Source organism: Diabrotica virgifera, chromosome 9, assembly GCF_917563875.1.
Source record: "Diabrotica virgifera virgifera chromosome 9, PGI_DIABVI_V3a".
Taxonomy (NCBI): domain Eukaryota; kingdom Metazoa; phylum Arthropoda; class Insecta; order Coleoptera; family Chrysomelidae; genus Diabrotica; species Diabrotica virgifera.
In genome coordinates this window covers 174370387-174397256 of record NC_065451.1, presented here as the reverse complement: position 1 = coordinate 174397256, position 26870 = coordinate 174370387, and the positions used below count along the sequence as shown (strand labels likewise).

At 32.0% G+C, this 26870-nt stretch overlaps 1 protein-coding gene across 1 annotated transcript in view; it reads right to left on the bottom strand.

Moving 5' to 3' along the window:
* The window catches only part of LOC126891949 (WD repeat-containing protein CG11141), a 108444-nt gene that overhangs the window by 30978 nt on the left and 50596 nt on the right, over window positions 1–26870 (bottom strand). The window contains exons 4-7 of the mRNA XM_050661296.1: window positions 24343–24478; window positions 13690–13895; window positions 13536–13627; window positions 382–1182 (exon numbers count right to left, since the gene is read on the bottom strand). Coding sequence (XP_050517253.1) covers window positions 382–1182; window positions 13536–13627; window positions 13690–13895; window positions 24343–24478 — 1235 coding nt within the window. The remainder of the gene's footprint in view (window positions 1–381; window positions 1183–13535; window positions 13628–13689; window positions 13896–24342; window positions 24479–26870) is intronic.

Sequence of the window (26870 nt, the reverse complement as noted above, 5' to 3'; positions counted from 1 at the left end):
TAGGGAGCGGAGCCTTCACGAGACTAAACACAACTGTTACCGCTCCATCGGGAACTGCTCCTTCACTTTTTCGTCTTCTGAATGCGACCGTTAATAAATCAATTTATGAATGTTTTATATTTTGCGAGAGATTTCCGAAGTAAAAATCAAAACATCAAATAAACTCTTTTTAAAGTAAAATTGTGGGTTATTCCCAACAAAATTAGTATATTGCATTAATATGTCAAAAGACTCAGAACTTTTTTTAGATGATGAAAGTTAAATTAATAATGACTGATGTGAAACGAACTTAGCAGGAAAAAGAATATTATAAAAGCGTTAACAAAGCAACCATGGGATGGCATGCGTATTAGAGATACATTTTCTTCAAATCTGACATACCTGGTGCATCTGGAATCTTCGGAGTCGTTGCAGATTTGTGCGTTGGCATATTGGAAGCGTGTTCTTTGATATGATCGATTTTTTTATCTATGATATTGTGTGTTGACGTTTGACGTTTAGGTAGCAGTGTCGACAACGGTGGATTGTAGTTAACTCTTAAAGGTTCTAAATTTTCAAATAATTTCAGTTTATCACAATCAAATTTCGGAATATCATCTTCTTCTTTTTCATAACTAATCACTCTATCATCACATTCGCTTTCAGAATTATTCGATTCTAAATTATCTTCTATATTCGATATTTTAACTTTGTCTAAACTTAAAATGTCGGCTAATAATTTTTCTTTATACTCTATGTCGGATTTGATAGACTCTGGACTACGTAGATCAGGTAGCACACCTACAGAACTAAGGTTCATTATGGTGGGTTTGATAATATTCGATTCTCTCTCTTCGGAACTATTTGAGCTTAAACTATTCGTACTGGTGTCCAAAGATTTTCTTTTTTTCTTATATCTACTTTTCTTAAATAAAATGTTATGTTCAAACTCCTTTTTTCCTATTTCTTCGAACTTCTTTTGGACGTCGTGGGTGATGTTGCTAGTTCGTGCGGGAGACTCTAGGGCTTCTTCGGCATTCATTATTATCGTTTCGTCGGTGTGTATGTTCATGTCATGGTTAAAGATGTTTTCTACGATTGGGGGTATAGCTGGGATGATGCTACTGGACTGTAGTTTCGAAGTGAGGTCTTTTAAGGAATTTAGAGGTAAAAATGAGTCCGTAGTGGTGGAGCCTACACTTCCTGTGAAAAAAAATTAGTTCAAATTAGATTTATATAGGTCATATCGACGGTCTAATTCTAATAGCCCGTATCTTCCAAAAGAGGTTTTTTACAGTAGGAGGGTTTTTATGTTTTTTGCAATACCCCGTATCTTTAAAAATATACCACAAGCGGAGTTCGGCAAGCAGTCGAGTGCCGAAAAGAGACTTTCAGCAAGAGTTTTAGAAACAATATTTTTTCTACGAGCGTTTAAAAAATGACCAAATATCTTAATCAATTAATTGAATTAATATGAAATCATTTTGTTTGAGCATTGCAATAAGCCAAAAGAAATTCGCTGAAATGTACAGTGCAGTAACAAATGAAGTTAGGGCTGAATCAACTGTTTTTTTTTTGTTGACTAAAGATGACATAAACGAATCGTTAATTTGTAACAAGGACGATTGCTGACAGATGATGAAATCATTTAAATGGCAAAAGAGGCGGACGAAACAAATTCACAAGCTGACACACACTCGGAATTTGATGGTGACGATGTCGATGATGTTATTGCAACTGACTGAACTGACCAAGATTTGCGTAAAGAAGCTAGAGAAGCTGCATCGCACATGCAACAATTCATCGAGTGGTATTCTTGACAAGAAGAAGCCAATAAAGTAGATTGCATGATCTTACGCGGATTAAGAAAAATGTGAAGCATCAGTAAAACAAACAAAGATTTCAGAATATTTTAAACCAAATTGATTCGTTTGTATGAACAAAAATTCCTATTATCATATAAAACAGAACATGTAAATAAAATTTGAGAGTTGTACTACCAATTTTCAATTTTTTTAATGTGCTATTAACCGTCTTTTCGATGATCCCTCATACCCTTGGTCCGGTGCCCTGACGGATAATCGAGGTTCCACTGTAACTCGAAAATGATAAGGGATTTCAATAAAAGATATCATGCAAAAATGTAGGATTTTTTCAGATAATAATTTTGTTTTTCTTTCACTACTGTATCTCTTAAAAAGATTTTTAAGAAAATCTAAAAATGCGCTCTATAATATAATCTTATTTTTTTACCCGTGTTGAGCTGCCCCCCCCCCCACTTGCAAAAATTAAAAAACAAATAGCCCTGATTTATGAGCTATTTATGAGCTCTCATATTCCGCAAACTAAAAATTTTGAGCTCATTCCACTGAGCAGGAATTTAATACCCTAGTGGGGGGGGGGGCTGAGTCAGCCCCCCCACTACTTAAAAATAGGAATATTGAATCGGTTTTTGCGGCAGAATTACGAGCTATTTATGAGCTCTTGAAAATATATAGTTTCGATTTTTGAGCTCATCCCCTTCACCCCCAAACAACCCTTTAATTGATTTAACTTAAGAGAAAGATGCTGAGAAAACTTAAAATATATCGTATTGCGGATATAATTCCTATAGCTTATATACTCTAAGAATAAACTATTAAATCAAGGGCATTTCGATTATTGAGCTACAACCCCTTCGCAAGAAAACCACCCTATCTTCCCGGCTTAAGAGAAAGTTGTACTTAAAATGCGTTAAACTAATTATTTGGCGACTACATATCATTTAATAATTTATAAGCTTCCAAATTACGCGCATTTAGATCAGTAAATTGCAATTTATTTTGTATAGTGCAGTCACTGAAGGTAAAAATCAACGATTACCTTCAATTTCGGTGAACCTTCATCGATTTTCACGAAAATTGGTCAGTGGTTAGAGGATACGTCAAGAAACAAAGGTGACATGGTACCACCTTGCGCCTTTACCCTGAGGGTGGATACCGCCCCTTCTCGGGGGTGAAAATTATTTTATAAAAAATAATTGCACAAATCAATAAAAGAACAAATTAAAAGCAAAATTTATTATATAAAGTTAATAAAATAAGTCAATACTTTTTAAGTTATTAAAGATCAAAGATTTTAATTATTTGTGAAAAAAATGCATGTTTTGAAGAGGTTTTTTGTAAATCACTGAAAAACTGTAAGTTTTTACAAAAAAGTTAATAGTGGTTTAATTCGTATAGCTTATATTCTAAGAATAAACTCTAAAATCACGCGCCTTTCGATTATTGAACTACAACCCCTTCGCAAGAAAACCATCCCATATTCCCGGCTTAAGAGAGGGTTGTACTTAAAATAATTTAAATTAATTATTTGTCGACTATATATTGCTTAATAATTTATGAGCTCGCAAAATATACGCATCTCAATTATTGAATTGCCATTTTCTTTCTATAGTGCAGTCACTGAAGGTAAAAATCAACTATGACCTTCGATTTCGGTAAATCTCCATTCATTTTCACGAAAATTCGTGAGCGGATTTTGATACTATCAACTTTTTCTGGATCTTATTTTTGATGGGTATTTCTAAGTACTTTGACAAGTATTTAGTACCTAAGTGTTATAAAATGCATCTTTTTCCCGTTATTTAAGCTTGAACCCTTAGATTTGAACAGTCGCGGAAAAAAATATACATTTAATTACCAATAACTTACTTTAAATTAACATTAAAGGTTTTTCAAGTAAGCAATTTATTATATTTTTTATTAGCTTCAATTTTAGTGATGAAAACTTTTTTGTAAAAACTTACAGTTTTTGAGTCATTTATGAAAAATCGCTCATGCATTTTCTTTCCAAAAATTAAAATATTTGATCTTTAATAACTCAAAAAGTATTGATTTATTTTAATCACATTATATAACAAATTTTGCTTAAAATTTGTCCCTCTCTCGATTTGTGGGGTTATTTTTAATAAAGTAATTTTCACTCCCGAGAAGGGGTGACATATACCCCAGGCTAAAACCCCAAGTTGTTATTGTCAATTCGTGAAAATAAATGGAGATTTACCGAAATCGAAGGTAATAGTTGATTTTTACCTTCAGTGACTGCACTATAGAAAGAAAATGGCAATTCAATAATTGAGATGCGTATATTTTGCAAGCTAATAAATTATTAAACGATATGTAGTCGCCAAATAATCAATTTAAATTATTTTAAAAACAACTCTCTCTTAAGCCGGGAAAATGGGGTCGTTTTCTTGCGAAGGGGTTGTAGCTATATAATCGAAAGGTGCGTGATTTAAGAGTTTATTCTTAGAATATAAGCTATACGAATTAAACTACTATTAACTTTTTTGTAAAAAATTACAGTTTTTCAGTGATTTACAAAAAACCTCTTCAAAACATGCATTTTTTTCACAAATAATTAAAATCTTTGATCTTTAATAACTTAAAAAGTATTGACTTATTTTATTAACTTTATATAATAAATTTTGCTTTTAATTTGTTCTTTTATTGATTTGTGCAGTTATTTTTTATAAAATAATTTTCACCCCCGAGAAGGGGCGGTATCCACCCTCAGGGTAAAGGCGCAAGGTGGTACCATGTCACCTTTGGTTCTTGACGTATCCTCTAACCACTGACCAATTTTTGTGAAAATCGATGAAGGTTCACCGAACTTGAAGGTAATCGTTGATTTTTACCTTCAGTGACTGCACTATACAAAATAAATTGCAATTTACTGATCTAAATGCGCGTAATTTGGAAGCTTATAAATTATTAAATGATATGTAGTCGCCAAATAATTAGTTTAACGCATTTTAAGTACAACTTTCTCTTAAGCCGGGAAGATAGGGTGGTTTTCTTGCGAAGGGGTTGTAGCTCAATAATCGAAATGCCCTTGATTTAATAGTTTATTCTTAGAGTATATAAGCTATAGGAATTATATCCGCAATACGATATATTTTAAGTTTTCTCAGCATCTTTCTCTTAAGTTAAATCAATTAAAGGGTTGTTTGGGGGTGAAGGGGATGAGCTCAAAAATCAAAACTATATAATTTCAAGAGCTCATAAATAGCTCGTAATTCTGCCGCAAAAACCGATTCAATATTCCTATTTTTAAGTAGTGGGGGGGGGGGGGGGCAGCTCAACACGGGTTATTTTTTTCAAAAACCATTCATTTTAAACCCGTCCAACTTTTTGAACATAGAAATAACGCTATAATAAAAAGTATTGTAGGAGGAGAACGACGCATTTAAATTCTGGTGGATGAGCGATTAAATAATAATATACTTCAGTCATAAATTTTTTGCACCGTATCTCGCTTAGTTTAAATGTAATCGACATTTAACAGTGCTCGTTTTAAAGGTCTTTCCAAGTATATACTACAAAAAGGGTTCGAGCCCTGCCAAAGACAAACCATTTTTCATTTCTAAAAATGATACGAGCCGTCTCACCGTGCCTCGGAGAGCACGTTAAGCCGTCGGTCCCCCTGCGCTAGTGTACATCGACACTAGTTACTTGAAACAGGGTTAAAGATGTAAATGGCGCCGGAGCAAAAGGTATTTATAGTATTCTATAAATCAACCATTTCTCTGTTATTTTAAGTTGAACCCACTCATTTTAGCATGCAAAAAAAATCTCTTTTCACCAACCATATCTCTTTTTGTATTATAACTAAAAGATCTGTGAATAAACGAGTCTGTTTGGCTTTTCATAAGCTAAGAAAAATGTTTTATATAGTTTTTTTCGTTTGATGCATAATTTTTAAAGTATTCGCAAAAATCCGTCCGGAAAGGTGACATTTTTCAATGAAAATGGCAAATTTTCAACCACGAAAAACTGAAAAAGTAATAAGTGTTCGAAAAAAAATTATAGAAGAGTTTTTGCTTAAAATTAGGTTCTCTAGCCACTTCCGTGGTTATTTTGAAGAAAAAGTTTTCCTTCCCCTAGGAGTGGGAGCCACCCCCAAGATAAAAGCGCACATCGGCATAGGGTAGACTTTGAAATAGGAGATAAGTAGAGGCTATTCCCAAAATTTCATTAAAATCCATGCAGTTGGATAGAATTCGGGAGGTAATATCCTGTTTTTCCTCTCATTGACTGGCGTAATAATATAAAAAAAAAAAGAATGTGTGTGTACTTTGTACGCACGTAAGAAGTTACTTATATGATTCTATGATATACTTCTATCATATGATTTCTTAAAAATAAATATACTTTAAACAGTTTGTTTTAATTTTTTTTACAACACCAAACTAATTTTGTGCTTACCGCTTTCAAAAAAATAAAAAAATGTATAGGATTGCACTGGATTCGAACTCACGACCTCTCGATCTCTGGCCGAATTGGTCGAGGCATTGAAGCACAAAAAAAGGCATTACTCTCGATTTTTGGCGCAGTAAGACGGATTTTTAATGCAGTTTGGTGCGTTGGATTCGTGAGAATGTCAGTAAATTTTGTGAACTATTGTAATGAATAAGAAATCTGAAATTGCATTTGTGCATAAGAAAAATTCATTTCAAAAGTGCATTTGGAAATAGGCAATTATTATAAATTTGCAACCCGGTAAATAGTTGGGCAACATCCCGATTAATTATTTTAATTATTTTTAATTATTTTTAATCATTTATAAGTCCATATAATAATAGTCTAAGCTAAGATGTCAATAACCATTAATAATAAACAAAACAAATTTCCTTATGTGGAAATCGAACCAAGTACTAACGGGTCCGTAGCTAAATACACATACCGCTAATCTACGCAGACACTTGCTAGACAACGGCGATATTAGGTATAAACAAAACAAATTGGTAAGTAAAAATTGTAAAGAAAATTACTACATACTTAAATGTACATATTATAAAATTAATATATTCCTAAATTTTAGAAGAAAGATTCGTAAATAGGTATTATTAATATCTATTAATGTTACTAAATGAAATATAAATATTTTGACGTTTCACAATTTGACAATTCACTTTTAACTGCAGTGCCTTAAAAATTTTAAAGCACCGGTGCTCTAAAGTAGCATTTTTAACGCTCCTATGGACTGCTATAAATTGCATTTTTAACACGTTTGTAGAAAAATATATTTAAAAACACTAATATATTCTTTCCACACCTTTTCTGGACTGATAAATACATAAATTAAAACATTTAGTAACGAACTCCATACTGCCTGTGTGCGCAGATTACTAAAATTTCACCCTCAATGAAATCGCGCCTAAAGAAGTATAACTTCAAAAAGGCAGTATAACTATTAACTAACCTTTGTTGTTTATCTTCCCACAAATTTTAACACGCAACAACCATACATTACATAACCAAATCGTCAACCGTCCACACCACAGCTGTGCTACATCTGCCATATTGGATAATTTTTGACATGTCATTTGAACATCCAATCAGAACAAAGTTATAATGCGCATGCGCCCGGATCATAGGTTTTAACATAAAAATTCACCCTCATATCGCGCGTAAAGAAGTATAACTTCAAAAACCAACTTTGGTTCTGGAAAAGAAGATGAATCTGGTTATTTTTCTAGTGGCGTTATTGGGTGTGAATCTGTCTTTTGAGATTACTCCTCCTATTTAAAAAATGAACCATAGCAACTAACAAAGGGTAATGTCTGGTAGAGGTCCCGGTCTAAGGGTAAGAACAGAACAAGTGGGTCGCGGTGGAGGTGGAGGTCGCGGTCGATGTCGATATCCATGTAAAACAAACACATTGTAGTGAACGGAACAGAACAGAGCAGGTAAGTCGCGGTGGAGGTTTAGCGCGATGCCATCCAGGAGGTTTACATCGATGCTTTTGAAAATTAAATGAATTTGTTTTACATGTTACATGGATGTCTACTGCACGGCCTACAAGGATGCAAGTGCCTCCTTCTAAAAGGGCTTGGAAAATTATATCTGATTTTTCAAAAGGTAAAAAAAAATGAGAGTAACATAACACTTTCAAACGGGGATAACTTAATTACAGATTCATAAATAGCCAATAAATTTAACCTATTTTTTAAAAATGCCCCATTGGATGCAATTGCGACCATTCCAAACAAACCTGATAATACATATATTTGTAACAACACTGTTTTGGATGACCACTTTCTTCTACATCCGTACACTACAATAGAATTAAACAAATTATTAAACCAAAAACTAAAAAACAAAAAATCTCAGGGCTTTGATGAAATCCCTGGGTTTTTAATAAAAAAGGTTGTTTCTTTTATAATATGGCCATTAACATATTTAGTTAATTTATCATTTTCAAATGGCAATTTTCCAGATTGTATAAAAACGGGAAAGGTGTTACCAATTCATAAAAAGGTGACCCAAAACAAGTAAATAATTACCGTCCAATAACAGTTTCTTCGGTATTTTCAAAAATTTTTGAATAGTTATTTACAAAGAATTAACTTATTTTTACATATGAATAAAGTGATTGTTAGTAACCAACATGGTTTGGAAATGCATTCTTTTTATGATACTCTCACATCTTTAATAGATACTGGAGAGAGTCCTGTTGGGATATTTTGTGATCTTAGCAAGGCTTTCGACTGTGTCAATCACAAAATTTTATTTTATAAATTAAAAAATATCGGCATTCAAGGACGTGCGTTAAATTGGTTAATATCATATTTAACTGCACGTCGTCAATACGTCAGCTTAACAGAAAAAGGAAAATTATCAAATGCGACGCATAAATCCAACTATCTCGATATTGACATAGGTGTACCGCAAGGCTCAATTTTAGGACCTGTTCTCTTTCTTATTTATGTAAACGATGTTGTCTCGGTTAACTCGGATGGACATTTCACGATATTTGCAGACGACATAAATGTAATAGTCAATGGACCTGATACTTCTTTGAAGTCCAAACGTAACAGCTTACTGTCAGATCTTTACAACTGGTTCTGTAATAATTATTAATTGTTGAACACCCAAAAAAATCTTTTCATGCAGTTTCATAATAGGCAACGATGTACTAACCCAATTAACTTAAATATAAATAATAATGATATTGAACTTGTTTCATCATTAAAGGTCTTAGGACTTCATTTAGATATGTCTTAATTGGAGGAAACATTGTGATACACTGGCCGCAAAGTTAAACTCAGTAACGTTTTTGTTTCGAAATTTAAAACAAGTGTTAACGGAGAAACAATTAATAATGCTTTATTGTGCCCAAGTCGAATCTGTTTGAGATACGGGATTTGTTTTTGGGGATCAAGTTGCCATATCAATGAAGTCTTTTTTGCACAAAAAAGAATAATACGGACTATTGCTGGTATCCCTCATAAAACAAGTTGTAGGCAATACTTTCAAAATTTCAAAATATTGCCATTGGCCTGTATTTATATTCTGGAGACTTGTATATAATAACCTCGAAAATTTTAAAATCAATGGGCAAATACATAACATGAATACTAGATATAAAGATACCTTGCGTGCCCCAATGTGTAGGGGAAATATATATTGCAGGTCCCCGGGTATAATGGGACAAAGACTCTATAATAGATTACCAACGCATATAAAATTGTGTAAGAGCCTGACAAGCTTTAAACTAAATTTAAAGGAATTTCTGATGACACACATTTTTTATTCGGTTGAAGAATTTCTTCAATTTTAAATTTATTTTCATTGTTAGTTTGTGTAGTGAAATTGTTTATTTGTTTGTTATATTTACTTTGTAAGTTTGTTATATGAACAATCATTGGAAGAACGGGCCAAACTACGATTAAAAATGATAACTCAAGGAACAAGAGAAGCGCAGGAAAATTACACTAAACAAAGAAATAGAACAAATAAAATACTACGAGAAAAAAAAAAGGAAACATTATGAAGCTAAACTGAAAAATATAGAGGAAAGCTACAAAAATAATCAAATAAGGAACCTGTACCAAGGGATAAAAAATGAGAAACGAGGGCACCAACCGAAAAGGGCATATACTAGTTCGCTCCGGCGGTCAGATTTTAATACCCTATAGAAAAGGGGCATAGGTAAATTCGCTCCGGCCATATATTTCTTAGAAAAGATAGTTTAAAAATGCCTTCACTAGATACATAATGAATAATAATGAATAGCCAAGTCAGCGTATATAGACAATGTTTCCTTCATAAAGCAGGTACTTTGATACATTTTATTAATACAATGTTTAATAAATATTTCTGAAACTTTGCATTTACCTAAATATAAAACTACTTCTTACTTAAAATTATATTAAAATTATAACCATATATGTATCACTAAAGTAGTATGATGTTAGAGCTGATATTCCCTTGTTCAATATTTGATTGGGTTTTTTCCTATAAGAAATTGCAAGGTATATACTCCTTTGAAAAGATTGGTAATTAGTAGTCACCTCAAATTTTATGATAAGATACAGGGGTGGTGCAAATCTCCTCAACATTATTACTTTAGTTACATACGGTTTGAATGTCTTTAGTTCATGATAGAGAAATCTGAAATTAGTGAAATGTTAAGCGAAAAGGGCAAGTCTATGTCATTTATTGACAATTACAAGTATAACTTCCATAAAATACTTGCTAATAACGTTGGCAGTGTGAAGAAAGAAGTTGCAAAGCATTTGTTAAAACTTTATATATTTGTAACAGTATAGTTGAATATATTGATAACCACACCCATGAAAGTTTATGAAAAACAGCGTTAAACCGGCAAAAATTCAGTAATGGTGTTAAGCGGAAGGCAATGGACGATTTGTGTGAAAAACCATTGAAGTTGATACACAGCGAAATTAAAAAGTTGTATTTTTGCTAAGCATATTCGTTTTTCAACAAAATACTTTTTTTCAATTATTTGAGAAAAACGCCCGAAAACGTGTATTTTGTCGAAAAATAAACATTTTTACTCGCAAATAACTCGAAAAATATTACCTCAGTTAAAAAAACTCTCTAGAATACAAATTCCTTAGAATTAGTCAATTTATCAATTTCTGGACTTATTTCAAATGTACGTTTTCTCACCCATGAGAAGGGGTAGCTTTCACCCCTCAAGTAAAAGCAACCAACGGCACAAGTACAACTTTGAAGTGGAGGGTTAATTTAGAACTTGAATCTAGATTTTCAAGCAAATCCGTCGTAACGAGTAAAATTACACTTTAAAACGGTCATTTATTGAGCTAAATCTAAATAATCTAATTGCACTGTCTCATATTATGTATTTATATAAATATGTAACAACCAATATTTTATAAAAATATTATTTCTATATAAAATACAAAAGTCACAGTACCAATTTTTCCGATATTAATTTTCCTAGAACTTAGAAGATAAATACTTAATCCGATTAACCATGGGAGCGAACTAGGTTATGGTTTTCGGAGTGAACTAGTATGTAATTAAGAGGGTTTTTTGACCTTGGGAGCGAAGTAGTGTGCTCCGACCGAAAACTGTACATTATAAAGACAAAAATGGAGAAATGATTATGGGTGAACCAGAGATATTAGAACGCTGGAAGCAGTACTTTGATGAGCTTCTAAATGGACCTGAAAAGACAGACGATAATAACGAGGAAACAGAGGATCTAGTAAATGAAATACACAATCAACAGGATGAAGAGCAGGCTCCGACTATAAGCGAAATTCAGAATATCATCGATAAATTAAAAATGAACAAAAGCCCAGGAAGCGACGGCATAACGGCTGAAATGATTAAATTTGGAGGAAATCAGTTAGTAGAGAAAATCCATAAACTAATTAATAATATATGGGAACAAGAAATACTACCTGAGGAATGGACAGAAGCAATACTGTGTCCTATTCACAAAAAAGGAAATATGGCTGATTGTCAGAATTATCGAGGCATAGCGCTGCTAAACATAACGTATAAAATATTGGCTATGCATATTAAAAACAGATTAACAACGAAGGTTGATAAAAGCATAGGAGAATATCAAAGTGGGTTCAGAAAAGGCAGAAGTACTGTGGATCAGGTCTTCACACTACGAGAAATACAGGCTGAAAGTTACGAATATAATAAAGACACCATGGTTCTTTTCATCGACTTTAAACAGGCTTTCGATCGAGTGAAAAGAAGCGAGTTATTCACAGCATTGCAAGACATGGACGTTTCTCCAAAGCTTATTAGAATTATAAAATTAACTCTCCAAAGAACAATGAATAAAGTCAAGATAAACAATACTATAACAGAAAGCTTTGAGGTCAAACAAGGAGTGCGGCAGGGTGATCCATTATCGTCTATAATGTTTAGCATATTACTAGAAAAGGTTATACAGGAAGCAAACATTAATAGAACAGGTCTGATCTACGACAAAAAACATCAGTGCTTGGCATTCGCAGATGATTTGGTAATCTTGGCTAGGAGCAAAATAGAACTTATAGAAACAGTCATGAAACTCGAGGAGAGGGCAGCAACCACAGGATTGTATATAAATGAAGCAAAAACAAAGTATATGGAATGGACAAATAAGCAATTCGTTCGGGGGCAATACATAACAATGACAACAGCGAAGGGAACACAGTATAAATTCGAAGAAGTTGAGAGATTTGAGTACTTAGGAACTGTCTTCACAAGAGATCCTAACTGTGAAGAAATACAAAAGAGAATTATGTCGGGCAACCGCGCTATATTTGCTCTTAATGGGTTGTTAAGAAGTAAAAATATATCACGAAGAGCAAAACTAAGAACTTACCAGACAGTAATAAGGCCGATAGTAACGTATGCTTCTGAAACATGGGTCACAATAAAAAAACATCAAGAGTTGTTATTAGTTTGGGAGAGGAAAATACTGCGCAAAATCTTCGGTGGGAAAAACAATGGACAATGGGTAAGAAGAACAAATAAGGAACTAACTGAGCTCTATCAAGATCCTAACATACTAGCAGTAATTAAGGCGCAAATACTTAGATGGTTGGGCCATGTGCAGAGGATGATTCCATCTAGAATTCCCAGAATGGTACTATCTAGTGCATTGGCAGGGAAAAGACGAAGAGGAAGACCGAGGTCACGATGGAGTAATGGAGTTAGAGAAGATATGAGAAGAATTAACGTAAGGAACTGGGAAAGAAAAGCGACTGACAAAAGGGAGTGGAAAGGAATAGTACATCAAGCCATGGGCCTACTAGGCTCGTAGTGCTTACATATTATTATTATTATTATATTTACTTAATGTATTACTTTTGACTAATTCTATACAGACTGTCTGTCTAAAAGAAAATAAAGTATTTATTTATTTATTTATTTATTTATAAGTTGTGATTACCTGCGCTATCTTAGTTGATACTTTTTATATAACCCTTTTTTGTATTCAGTTTATTTTTGAATTTCTAAAGTAATTAAATTCAATAAATTTTTAAAATATGTCATTCAAATTTCATTAAACTACTTGACTTAAAAGTGGTTCTAGCTCGACTGACAGCGCAGGTGACCTCCTTGCTATGTGCTGTCGACATCGACCGCGACTTAACTAGTAGCATCCACCGCGACCTACACCTCCACCTCGACCTACTTGTTCTGTTCTTACCCTTATGAAGTTTAGAGAAGAAATAGATGCTCTGTGGAGTAAAATATTCACTAAAATCAAAATTAATTCATACATACCCATCGTTTCCGGCCTAAATGATATCCTAACTAGGCTCCTATCTTCTTCTAAAATGAAAATTTCATCTCTGTGCGTGGCAACATGTAGAACGCTACAAAATATTAGATACGTAAACGAAATAAAAATTTTTCGTAATGTTATATTATATCTTACCCTCTTAAATGACTAACTGTAGCTATAATGGTCATTTCTTTGGGATCTAATATGTATACAATGTCGTTGTTGTGAGTAACTAAAAGTTTTTCATTGAATGGTAGCAGGACTCCAAAAGAAGATTCCTTCTGTGGCTTTAATCGTTTTAGGTTTAATGATATTGGATTTATGAGCGGCACTTCTGGGCATTCCTTTGTTAGCAGTTCCTAAAATTGTTAAAACATCAGTGGCGTGCGATGACATTTTTGGAAGAGAAGCGATTCAGTAAGAGTATAAAATTATTTTCTTACGGGGGTCGAGATCAAAATATATACTATGTGATAAATATGTACCTACTTAATAGGTAATTAACTTATATGGATTAAAAACAAAAACTATAAAAAATTACCTGTAGAACGAAGCAAGCAAGCAAGCAATAGTGTTTAACCCAGACTGAGAGACTTGCACGCCCCTTGAGAAAGACATTCGGGTGATACAATTCATTGGGGAGAGGAGGATTTACTCCTAGAAGCGGCCGTCACTCCATCCCGCCCCAATGCTCCAGACTATCCACTCCCCCCCACCGATAGCACTCTGATGCGCTATAGGGGCTCTCTATCAGCAAACTGCTTATCATGTGGGAGTCCTGGGTACAAGGACTCACACACGGAATCATACTACTCTGGGCTAATTAGCAAAATTCATGGAAAAGTTATTTACCAGCAATTTTATTGCTGGAATCGAATTATAAGATCCTATATATTAATAATATAGGTATGCAAAGTCCGCAGATAGTGTGCTACTTTTTTTATAAACAAAATGGCGCCGACAAATCGTATTTTTTTCAATTATTGCTCTATAACTCCGAAGATTTTAACTTTACAACAAAAACACCTTAATAAAAATTCACCGCAATTAAATTCTGCATAGAGATATGTTTTTCACCATTTGCTCCGACGAAAATTTTCCTCGGAAAATGCGGGTTTTCCTAACAAAAACTCTAATTTTCTAATAAAGTTTTAGGTAAGTAATTATTAATCAATAATTAAATAACTTAGTGACATCAAAGCTTTCTTGGTATATATTGTAATTCCAGAAGCCGGTGAAAATTAAACGAATATTTTAGCAACAATTCAATTGTTAATTAACAAATTACGATCGCAATAATAACCAAAATAATCATGATACATTGATCAAACTTATAAAGATTATAAAGATGAGATGCTTATTTAATATTTTATCGACAAAATATAAATTTTTCTTTTTTTTGCATAATCTTTAAATTTTGAAAAAAAAAAATAGTTATAATACGCTGGTCTAATTAGTAAAGTACAAAGAAAGGTTATTTACCAGCAATTTTATTGCTGGAATCGAATTATAAGATCCTATATATTATTAATATAGGTATGCAAAGTCCGCATATAGTGTGCTACTTTTTTTATAAACAAAGTGGCGCCGACAAATCGTATTTTTTTCAATTATTGCTCCATAACTCCGAAGATTTTAACTTTACACAAAAAATACTCAAATAAAAATTCACCCCAATTTAATCCTGCATAGAGACATGTTTTTCCCGATTTGCTCCGACGAAAATTTTCCTCGGAAAATGTGGGTTTTCCCCACAAAATATCGAATTTTCAAATAAATTTTTTGGGCCAGTAATTATTTATCAATAATTATATAGCTTGGTGAAATAAAAGCTTTCTTGTTATAGATTATAAATTCAGAAGCCGGTGAAAATGAAACGAATATTTTAGCAACAATTCAATTGTAAATTAACAATTTACAGTCGCAATAACAACCAAAATAATCATGAGACATTGATAAGCTTAGAAAGAATATAAAGGTGTGATGCCTTTTTAATATTTTGTCGACAAAATATAAATTTTTCATTTTTTTGCACAATCTTTAAATGTTTAAAAAAAATTGTTATAAACAAATTAACATTTCTCAGAAATTGTTTATTATATTCTAATTTAAAAAAATACTAAATGCGTATTGCATAGGTCTTGAAAATGAATGCTTTAAAAAAATTTTCCAACCATTTGCAAAAAAGTTATGAAACAGCAAAGTAAATATACGAATTCTCCGTTTATAATTTGTTTTATTTAAAAGCTTAAAAGTGAGTCTATGGTACAATCTAATTACTCACAAAGAATGTCAAAAATTAGTGCAATGGTTATATTTTAATCAAAGATTAAAAATACTTTTTTTTGTAATTTTTAGCGCGAAAGTAGGCTTGATACAGAGCCGGAGATAAAATGTTCACTCGAAGCGACTGACACGCTCACGCGAGTTGTGTATGTGGGCGGGTAGCTACGGTACTGTATTATTCTACTTTCGCGCGTGTAAATTACAAAAAAATATATTTATAATCTTTAATTAAAATATAACCATTAAACTGATAATCGATATTTTTTTATAAATAATTAGCTTGTACTTTAAACTCACTTCTACGCTTTGAAAGAATTAAAAAAAATTATAAATACCGTAGTAATCGTATGTTAACTTTGCTGTTTCATAACTTTTTTGCAAATGGTTGCAAAAAAGTTTTAAGGCATTCATTTTCAAGATATTTGAAATGCGAATTTTAGCTATTTCTTAAAATTATAATATAATAAAAACTTTCTGAGAAACGTTAATTTGTTTATAACTATTTTTTTTAACATTTAAAGATTATGCAAAAAAATAAAAAAATTATATTTTGTCGACAAAATGTTAAATAGGCATCTCATATTTATAAGATTTCAAAGTTTGATCAGTGTATCATAATTATTTTGGTTATTATTGCGACTGTAAATTATTAATTAACAATTTAATTGTTGCTAAAATATTCGTTTAATTTTCACCAGCTTCTGGAACTATAATTTAAACCAAGAAGGCTTTTAAGTCACCAAATTATTTAATTATTGGTAAATAATTATTACTTATCTAAAACTTTGTTTGAAAGTTAAAGATTTTGTTGGGAAAACCCGCATTTTCCGAGGAAAATTTTCGTCGCAGCAGATCGGGAAAAACACGTCTCTATGCAGAATTTAATCACGGTGAATTTTTATTTGGGTGTTTTTGTTGTAAAGTTAAAATCTTCGGAGTTATAGAGCAATAATTGAAAAAAACACGATTTTCGGGCGCCATTTTGTTTATAAAAAAAGTAGCACATTATCTGAGGACTTTGCATACCTATATTATTAATAAATAGGATCTTATAATTCGATTCCAGCAATAAAATTGCTGGTAAATAACTTTTCCCAAAAATGGCATATTCTCCGATAATCAGCCCAGACTATACCCAGATCAATGCAGGCCAGCGTGAGGCGCTCTTTTCCCGCTGTTTCTAGTGACTTATCGATCTGTATTGCTTGCTCGGACCTCGACTCCGGGCTTGGTTTCTTTAAACTTAAAAAGAAGAGTTCCATTTAAAATTGTTATTATATTCCGAGGCACTTCCACAACACGCACCTTTTAACACTTAATTATATTTGAGGTCTATTCTCCTATCAACCAGTGCAAATTTGTCTATAACATCGTCGTAAAATTTTGGATTTTCTGACAATTGTCTAATGCATTCTTTTTCAATAGATAATAGGGCTAACTTGGAAAGTCCGTCTTCGCTGGTTGAATTTCGCATAAAACTTTTAATGCGTTTTAACACTGAAAAACTGCGTTCAACTGATGCACTTGTGGCTGGGATAGTTAGTACTAATTCACACAATTTGACCAATTCACACAGGGACTTATTTAAACCAGTAGTGTTTAAAAAATTTAACAGATTCCTGGGAATTTCTTTTTCACTAATGTCACTTGTTTCATAAACGACACTTAACTGAGAGTTCAAAGCTGGGACATCAAAAAAATTTCCATAATTTAATCGTAGGGAATTAAATGCCTCTGTGGGAAATTTTGATGAGTTATAATTGGATATATTAAAATTACATAATTCTACAAATTTTAATTCGTTAAAATTTTGAAATCGAGAATTCATTTGTTGTATGATATTGTCAAAAATGTCGATGTATAATCGTCGATAGGAGGTCTCTCTATCGCCGACATTAGCAATCTTTATTCTTTTACTTTCAGGTTCTAACCCCATAGTTACAGTTTTCTCCCAAATATTTTTGAACTGCTCTCGTTTTTTAATTAGTGTATTTCGAAACTCATCTATTTGTCTTATACAAAATCCAATGTCATTTGACTTCGTCAAATGACATCACAATGTCAAGTGACATCACAATTCATCAATCACAATTTGAAACATAGCCTCTGCAGTCCGATCGCCAGTTATGTTCACGAATTCTAAAAATCTCTCTTGAGGAATACCATCAACCACATATTGCACAACAATGGATAACTGACAAAAATTAGTTACATCTGTTGTTTCATCTAGTGCAATTGAAACAAATGGAGCTTTTTTTATCTCATTTTTAATATGATCCATTACAACGTCAGCAGTACATTTAATTAAGTCGTTTTGATTCTGTTTGAGGTACCTCGGAAAACTGTGGAATTGATAAAATTATTTTTTAGGGTTTCATCATATTTTGCCAAAAAAATTACAAGGTCTATATAATTTCCTCGATTGGCCGATTCACTTGTTTTATTATGACCTCTGAAACTTAATTCATGTTCTCCCAAGAAACAAGTTACATCAATCAACCGTTTTAACACATCCCTATTTTTCTTAACGCTTTCATTGTGAAGTCTATGGCTTATTTTTAAATGATTGTCCAAACTTTGTTCAATGCGATATGCCCCGAATGTTTTTTCTTTAATTATAGCACTTAAATGGCACTTACTATTTACATGTCGCTTTACACTTTTATGAAAATTATTTAAATCTGTAATGCCGACCGAGTTCCAATGTGTTTTTTCGCTTGTATTAAAAAGAATACAGGGCCAACAAAATAATTTTGATACAATTTTGCAGCCAGTTAACCATTCATATTTTTCATAAAAACCCACATGGAAATGTCTGGTAAATTTCTTTGCCGATTTTTCCACTTTTGTCTCCAAATTAATGGGCTCCTTTGACCTACCAGACTTAATAATGTCCACTTTCTCTTGATAACTTCGACTTGAAAATCCTTTTTTTAATAAACTACACACAATACAAATACAAACACAGATTTCTATATTATTCATAAATCCACAGGACGGTTCACTCGCTCCTTCCATTGCAAAAAAAGATAAACGACAGCACAAAATTTACAATTTAAAAAAACGTCGCCTCGTATACCTACGAATTTCGACTGACTTATAAGTAAATGCTGGCGTAAGGCGAACAGCAAATCGCTTCCACTGTAAGAAAATTCGCGCGAACTCAAGATGACTTGTCAGTGCGGTCATTAAACCCTGACTACGCCGGCCAACATTTTCAATGGATCAACTGCGCTGATTTTGAAAAGAGCTTCCATACAGGCACGGCCCTTGGTATAAGATACGTTAAATTGTGTGTATATTATTATTTGAGTTCTTTTATGCGATAAATGTTTAATATTTTCGATCCTATTGTCTACATAATATATTATTTAGATTAGGGAATATTTGTTGATAATTAAATATTAATTAATAATATATTTTCTTATATCGAAGTATAGGGAAGCGGTGCTTCCCTCGCTTCCATGGACCGCACGCCTCTGTAAAACATGATATAATGTTTACACCGTAGCTAGACCCATCAAAAGATCACAAAAAATAACAAGAGTTAAGAAATACGCAAAAAAGTAGAGCACAAACTTTTAGATAGAATTGATGTCATCTAAAAATTACCTCAAAATTATTTATACACTCTTGTTTATCGTTATTATGTCCCATTATACAGGGTGTCCAGAAACTCTACCGACAAACGAAGACGGGAGATTCCTCAGGTAAATTTAAGATAATTTAACCCAATTCACTTAGTCCGAAAATGCTTCTTAAGGGAGCTAGAGCTCTTTGAAGATGGCGTCTTGTAATTAGTTTTTCTTAAATACCTCCAGAACGCTTCTATTTAGAAAAACAAAAATTGGTACGCGTATTTATCTTCAAGATATAAATCTAATCCATACATTGCAAATTTCTAGTACCGATCATAGGCGTCCGTTTTGGGTAGAGCAACGGTTATTTTATCGCATAACTTTTTTATCTTTAACTTTTATGCATTTCTGACACTGGATTATTAGATTGTGAAGTATTCTGGTACTAAAACGTACTCTTGTTTTAAATCGGTAGGACACACCGTTTTCTAGAAAAATCGATTTGAAAATTTTTCACTTTCTGAATTACAAAAAAAAATTCAAAAAAAAACTGTTTAGAAAGACGAAAACTGGTACATTTATTTATATTCCAGAGATAAATCGATTTCATTAATTGCGAATTTCTAGTACTGGTCATAGGCGTCCGTTTTGGGTAGGTCAACAGTTATTTTATAGCATAATGTTTTTGTCTTGAATTTTCGAGCATTTTTGACACTAGATTATTAAATTATGAGGTATTCGAGTACTAAAAGTTACTCTTACTTTATGTTGGTAAAATACTTCGTTTTTTGTTGAAAAGTTGTTTCAATTTTTTTTCAAATTCCAAAAACGAAAAACTTTCAAATCGATTTTTCTAGAAAACGGTGCATCCTACCGACTTAAAGCAAGAGTACCTTTTAGTACTAGAATACCTCACAATTTAATAATCCGGTGTCAAAAATGCATAAAAGTTAAGGACAAAAAAGTTATACGATAAAATACCCGTTGCTCTACCCAAAACGGACGCCTATGACCGGTACTAGAAATTTGCAGTCAATGGAATCGATTCATCTCTGAAAAGTAGATATGCATACCAATTTTCGTTTTTCTAAATAGAAGCCTTCTGGAGGTATTTAAAAAAAACTAATTTCATGACGCCATCTTCAAAGAGCTCTAGCTCCCTTCAGAAGCATTTTCGAACTAGGTGAATTGGGTTAAATTGTCTTAAAATTATCTGAGGAATCTCCTGTCTTCGTATGTCGGTAGAGTTTCTGGACACCCTGTATACAGGATTATTGATTAGTGGGGTAAAGCTTAATAGATCCGCTATAGTAATAGATAGCAATAAAAGTTAATAACAAAAATTTTAGCCACCTTTGAGGTTCACGTTACAAAATTAGTTAGAATGTTACAGGGTGTTCGAAAACACAGTGGCAGACCAAACTTATGTTTTTTTTAAATATAACACCCTATATTTTATTTTAAATTCGAAATCCTGTTAACTTCTCCATCACAAAAATATAAAGGTTTGTTATGTTATACAGGGTATTTACAAAGTTATAACCAATTTTATATGAAAATCGTAATAATTTTAACTCCCTGTATAAATAAAAATAAGCACAACAGCAATGGTTTATTAATGCCATATTTTTTTACGTATTATCAAAATTTTCAAGAATGATTGATATTGCTAATTTTCTTTATATCAAATACAGGGTGAGTCAAAACGCAAGTACATTACTTTCTCAGTAATTTTAAATGCAACACCTTGTATTTTATATCACCATTAAAAAGTACCATTACCGTACTTTAATTTTTGGATAACATTCCCTATGTCTAAATTTATTAGTTTTCGAGATATTTTCATTTTTCAATGGACCAGTAGCGTGGCCACCCAAATCACCAGAATTTAATAAACTGGACTGATTTTTTTGGGGTTATGTTAATAATGAAGTTTATAAAATACCTCCATGAGATGAAAAATAGAATACAAAGTGTATTTCGATGTGTTAATTTACATATGCTTCGTAGAGTAAGTGGCTCATTCAATGATCAATTTTAGGCGTGAATAAATGTGTTTTAGGAGGTAAGTTTGAACACCTTATGTAATTAAATATTAAAAATATTTTATTAAAAGTAGCTTCTAATTTTTTCAAACATGTTTTATTTTGCAAAATGTATTACTGATAAATTATTTTTCGTTCTTTATTTGTTACATTGCTACATTTACATACAAAAGTAGTGTTTAGTTGTCTTCACAAAATGTTGTATTTTGTGTTTGTGTTTTTTCTTTTGTAAAATTTTTTTCTTTCTTTATTTGTTACATTTACATAAAAAAGTAGTTTTTAATTGTTTCAAAAATGTTGCATGTTGTGATTGTGTTTTTTTTTTGTAAAATGTATTACTAATAAATTATTTTTATTTCTTTATTTGCTAAACTGTTACATTGATTACCAGATTGATAATCAGTAATCGTCAATTGTCAATTCAGTCATGGCTTACTTAAAATTTAGACACCTAAAATAATTTGCTCTGAAAATGAAAATATCTCGAAAACTAATAAATTTGGACACAGGGAATGTTATATAAAAATTAAAGTACGGTAATGGTACTTTTCAATGGTGATATAAAATACAGGGTGTTTCATTTAACATTAATGAGAAAATAATGTACTTGCGTTTTGACTCACCCTGTATTTAATATAAATAAAATTGGCAATGTCAATCATTCTTGAAAATTTTGAAAATAAATAAAAAAATATGGCATTAATAAACCATTGCTGTTGTGCTTATTTTTATTTATACAGGGAGTTGAACTTGTTACGATTTTCATACAGAATTGGTTATAACTTTGTAAATACCCTGTATAACATAACAAACCTTTATATTTTTGTGATGGAGAAGTTAACAAGAATTCGAATATAAAATATAGGGTGTTCCATTTAAAAAAACATAAGTTTGGTCTGCCACTGTGTTATCGAACAACCTGTAACATTCTAACTAATTTTGTAATGTGGCTATAATTTTTGTTATTAACTTTTATTGCTATATATTACTATAGCGGATCTATTGAGCTTTACTGCACTAATCAATCACCCTGTATGACCCGCACTGTAATTATTTTTAAGTTTCATGTCAAGTTATATATTGTGTTTATATGGAATTGCCACAGTTAATTGAAATGAAACTTATATTTTTAAATAAAAATTTGAAGTTTTTTTCAATCGTTTGATTGAAATTATTGAAAACGATTAATTTAAGATATTTAGAAAATTACAGTAGATATTACTTAGCTAGTTGAAAGACTGATAAATTTGTACACACTTGAATGAATAAAGGAAGTGAAAAAATAGTACTTATATCAAAGTGTTAGTCCGAGATTCCAGTCCCATTTTCACGATTTATTACTAACAAGCTAACTTTTCTTGAGTACCTTCATTTTGACAAGTCGCCCAACTTTTGTCCTCACAAAAATTTTTGTTTGTGATAGCTAACAGGGGTAGCAGGGGTGGAATATGTTGATTTGACGATTCTCAAAAATTTATTACTAACTGGGTTTTCTTTTTGTTAAATTGCGTGGTACGTTATCCTGGTCCTACGTTCAAAAGTTGGAGTAAAATTACCTGATGTAAAACTAATTACTATCAAGCTGAATATTCGTGAATAGCTTCGTTTCGATGAGACGCCCAACAACTTCCTGTACGAAAATGTCCGTTTGTGGTAGCTAACAGGGGTAGCAGGGAAGAAGAATGTTAATCTGACGACTCTTAAAAATTAGGAGAGATAGCTGACTAAACAGCTATCTCTCCTAGGCCGTAATGGTTGGGTCATACATCCACCGTGTGTGGCCGTTTTTCTCTTTGGGGGTTGTATGGAGGACAAAATCACAAGCATACATAACTGTATATTGTAATACAGCTAGATATTAAGATGCTCACGCATATAGCCTTCAGTAGTGGTACTTTTTTTCTATTGACCATTAGCTCCGATGATGACAAATTTTGTCGACAGCGCTTAGCGAAAGAAATAAATACTTCTCACTCACTTTGATAATATACTATTTTTTCACTTACTTTATTACTTAACTGTTCTGTGTCTGCTTTGTAATTTATTGCTTTTTTTTTGTTAATGTGACACATTTCCAAAACCAATCTTTTTTGATAATTCCTTACTTGTAAAACCCTAACTTTGGGTAGTCAAAATGATACCTAGTTTTTAAATGATGACAAACCTTCTTTGATTCTTCTTATAATCTGTTTATGTTTAGTTGCTTGTCCTCTTTTCTATGTGCTAAGAGGCATATAATATCATCAGCATAATCTAGATCTTTCAGTCTGTTTGTTAATCCCCAGTAAACTCCTCTATCTAGTTTATCTTTATTAATACGGAGTCCAGATAATGTCAAATAGTAGGGGGGATACAAGCCCCGTTTTACTCCGTTTAGTCTAGTTATTGGCTCAGATGTTATGCCGTTGTGTAGTACGTGGCTTTCTATATCACTATACAGTTCTTTGATATTTTTTTCTGGTATCCCCATTTCCTTTAGTGTTTTCCATATGGCCAGATGTGCGAGCGTTTCAAAGGCTCCCTTGAAGTCCACAAAGCATATGAATAGCAGACAGTTGAATTCCTGCGACTGTTCAGAAGATTACTGACGCCCTCTTGTTCCTTCCATTTTTCTTGTTCCTTCCTTAACACCGGTTCTTCAGGGTTTGTCAGTCGGTTGTTTATAATTATTGCTATTAATTTATTTATGGTATTCAGAAATGTATTTTTTTACAGTTTTCATATCTTTTGTCATCCTTTTTTGGTATATTTATTATAAGTCCCGCTTTCCATTCTTTGGAGAACTTCCTCTCTCTATTGTACAACATAGCTAATCATACTATTAATACTAGCATTATATTCATTTCCTATTAATATTCAACAAAATTATATTACTCTATCAATAAATAAATATTTACCTTAAATAATAACGTTTTTTGAACATTTCCATCAACATCTGATATCCACATTCTTAATCCAGGCCTAGTACAATACAAACATGTGTCGGAAGGTTTTTCACTATGTTGATATATGATACCTCCAAAACTGCCTAGCCTAAAAAATTTCTATTCATTATTTTTGTACGTATACAGGGTGTCCAGAAACTCTACCGACAAACGAAGACAGGAGATTCCTCAGATAATTTTAAGATATTTTAACTCAATTCACCTAGTCCGAAAATGCTTCTTAAGGGAGCTAGAGCTCTTTGAAAATGGCGTCTTGTAATTAGTTTTTCTTAAATAACTCCAGATCGCTTCTATTGAGAAAATCAAAAATTGGTACACATATTTATCTTCCAGAGATAAATCGATTTCATGCCTTGCGAATTTCTAGTACTGGTCATAGGCGTCCGTTTTGGGTATGGCAACAGTTATTTTATCGCTTAATTTTTTTATCTTTCATTTTTAAGCATTTTTGACTCTGGGTTATTAAATTGTGAGGTATTTTACAACTAAAAGGTACTCTTGGTTTAAGACGATATAATACACGGTTTTCTAGAAAAATCAATTTGAAAATTTTTCATTTTTTGAATTAAAAAAAAAATTAAAAAAAACTATTTAGAAATCTGAAAACTCGTACGTTTATTTATATTTCTGAGATAAATCGATTTCATTAATTGCGAATTTCTAGTACGGGTCATATGCGTCCGTTTTGGGTAGGTCAACGGTTACTTTATCGCATAACTTTTTGTCTTTAATTTTTAAGTATTTTTGACTCGAGATTATTAAGTTATGAGGTATTCTAGTACTAAAAGTTAATCTTTCTTTAAGTTGGTAAAATACACCGTTTTTTTACAGAATTTTTCATTTTTTTTTTAATTCAAAAAACAAAAAGTTTTCAAATCGATTTTTCTAGAAAACCTTGTGTCCTACCGACTTAAAGTAGGAGTATCTTTTGGTACTAGAATACCTTCCAATTTAATATTCGATTGTCAAAAATGCTTAAAAGTCAAAGACAAAAAAGTTATGTGATAAAATAAGCGTTGCCCTATCCAAAACGGACGCCTATGATCGATACTAGAAATTCCCAATGGATGGAATCGATTTATCTATGGAAGATAAATATACGTACAGATTTTTGTTTTTCTAAATTAAAGCGTTCTGAAGGTATTTAAGAAAAACTAATTCCAAGACGCCATTTTCAGAGAGCTCTAGCTCCCTTAGGAAGCATTTTCGGACTAGGTGAATTGAACTAAATTGTCTTAAAATTATCTGACGAATCTACTATCTTCCTTTGTCGGTAGAGTTTACCTGTATATGAATTTGATGCCATAATAAGTAGTACACTTAACTCATAAATTAAGTATTAAGATGTACTGTTTAGGAGTCTGAATATTTTAAATTTTGAGTGGCAGACACAGGAAGAATTTATTTTCGAACTTGTATATTTAATATGTTAAAATCATGAGCCCAATGAAGCTAAATTGCAATCTTTAACTGATTGGTGGTCAAATTTTGAAACAGACGATGGCAAAACAACATATTCTCGATGCACTTTACCATACAAATAAAAAAAAATTAAATACAAATGAAAAACAAATACAGAACCTACGTTTATTTTAAGAAGTGACTACCAAATGAATGTAGCACAAAAACTTACGACAAAAATAGTACACTTTCGTTTACGTATTTAATAAAGAAAATAATTTACCCAAAAGCGGAAAAAACAACAACTAAATTGAAGGTATTTTAGTTTAAACGATAGTTTCATTTTGAAAAATAAAAATACTATGTATAGTATTTTTACTACAAATTATTACGTAGGTCAAAATTTTTGACGTAAGAGAACTGTCAAAACATTAGAATGTGACTTTTCATTATGGCCATGTTTATAATAATCATGGCAATAATGAAAAGTCACATTCTAATGTTTTGACAGTTCTCTTACGTCAAAAATTTTGACCTACGTAATAACGTTTTTGTAGTAAAAATACTATATATTGTTTTAGGCGAGTCCCCTTGTAGTCCATTCTTTCACGGTTTTTGCTCTAAATTTTAAAGAACCGCTTGGATTGACATGAAATTTGGCATACACACAGCTGTAATGTCAAAGAAAAAAAGTGATATTGTGCCGATGTGTGCTTTTGCCCTGGGGGTGACTTTCATCCCCTCTTGGGGGTGAAAAAATATATGTCCAAAATAAGTCCGGAAATGAATAAACTGACTAATTTTAAGTAACTTTTGTTCTATAGAGCTTTTTCGCCAAGTCAACACTTTTCGAGTTATTTGCGAGTGAATATGTTCATTTTTCAACAAAATAACCACATTTTTAGATGGTTTTTCGCAAATAACTCAAAAAGTAAGTATTTTGTCGAAAAAACGTTCTTAGCAAAAATATAGCTTATAAAAAAGTAAAAAAATGGTGTACGCGTTAGATCTCTGGATCTCGTAGAACCAGAGTTATAGCCAATGAAAAATAGATTCATATTCACCAAATTTCAAATAGA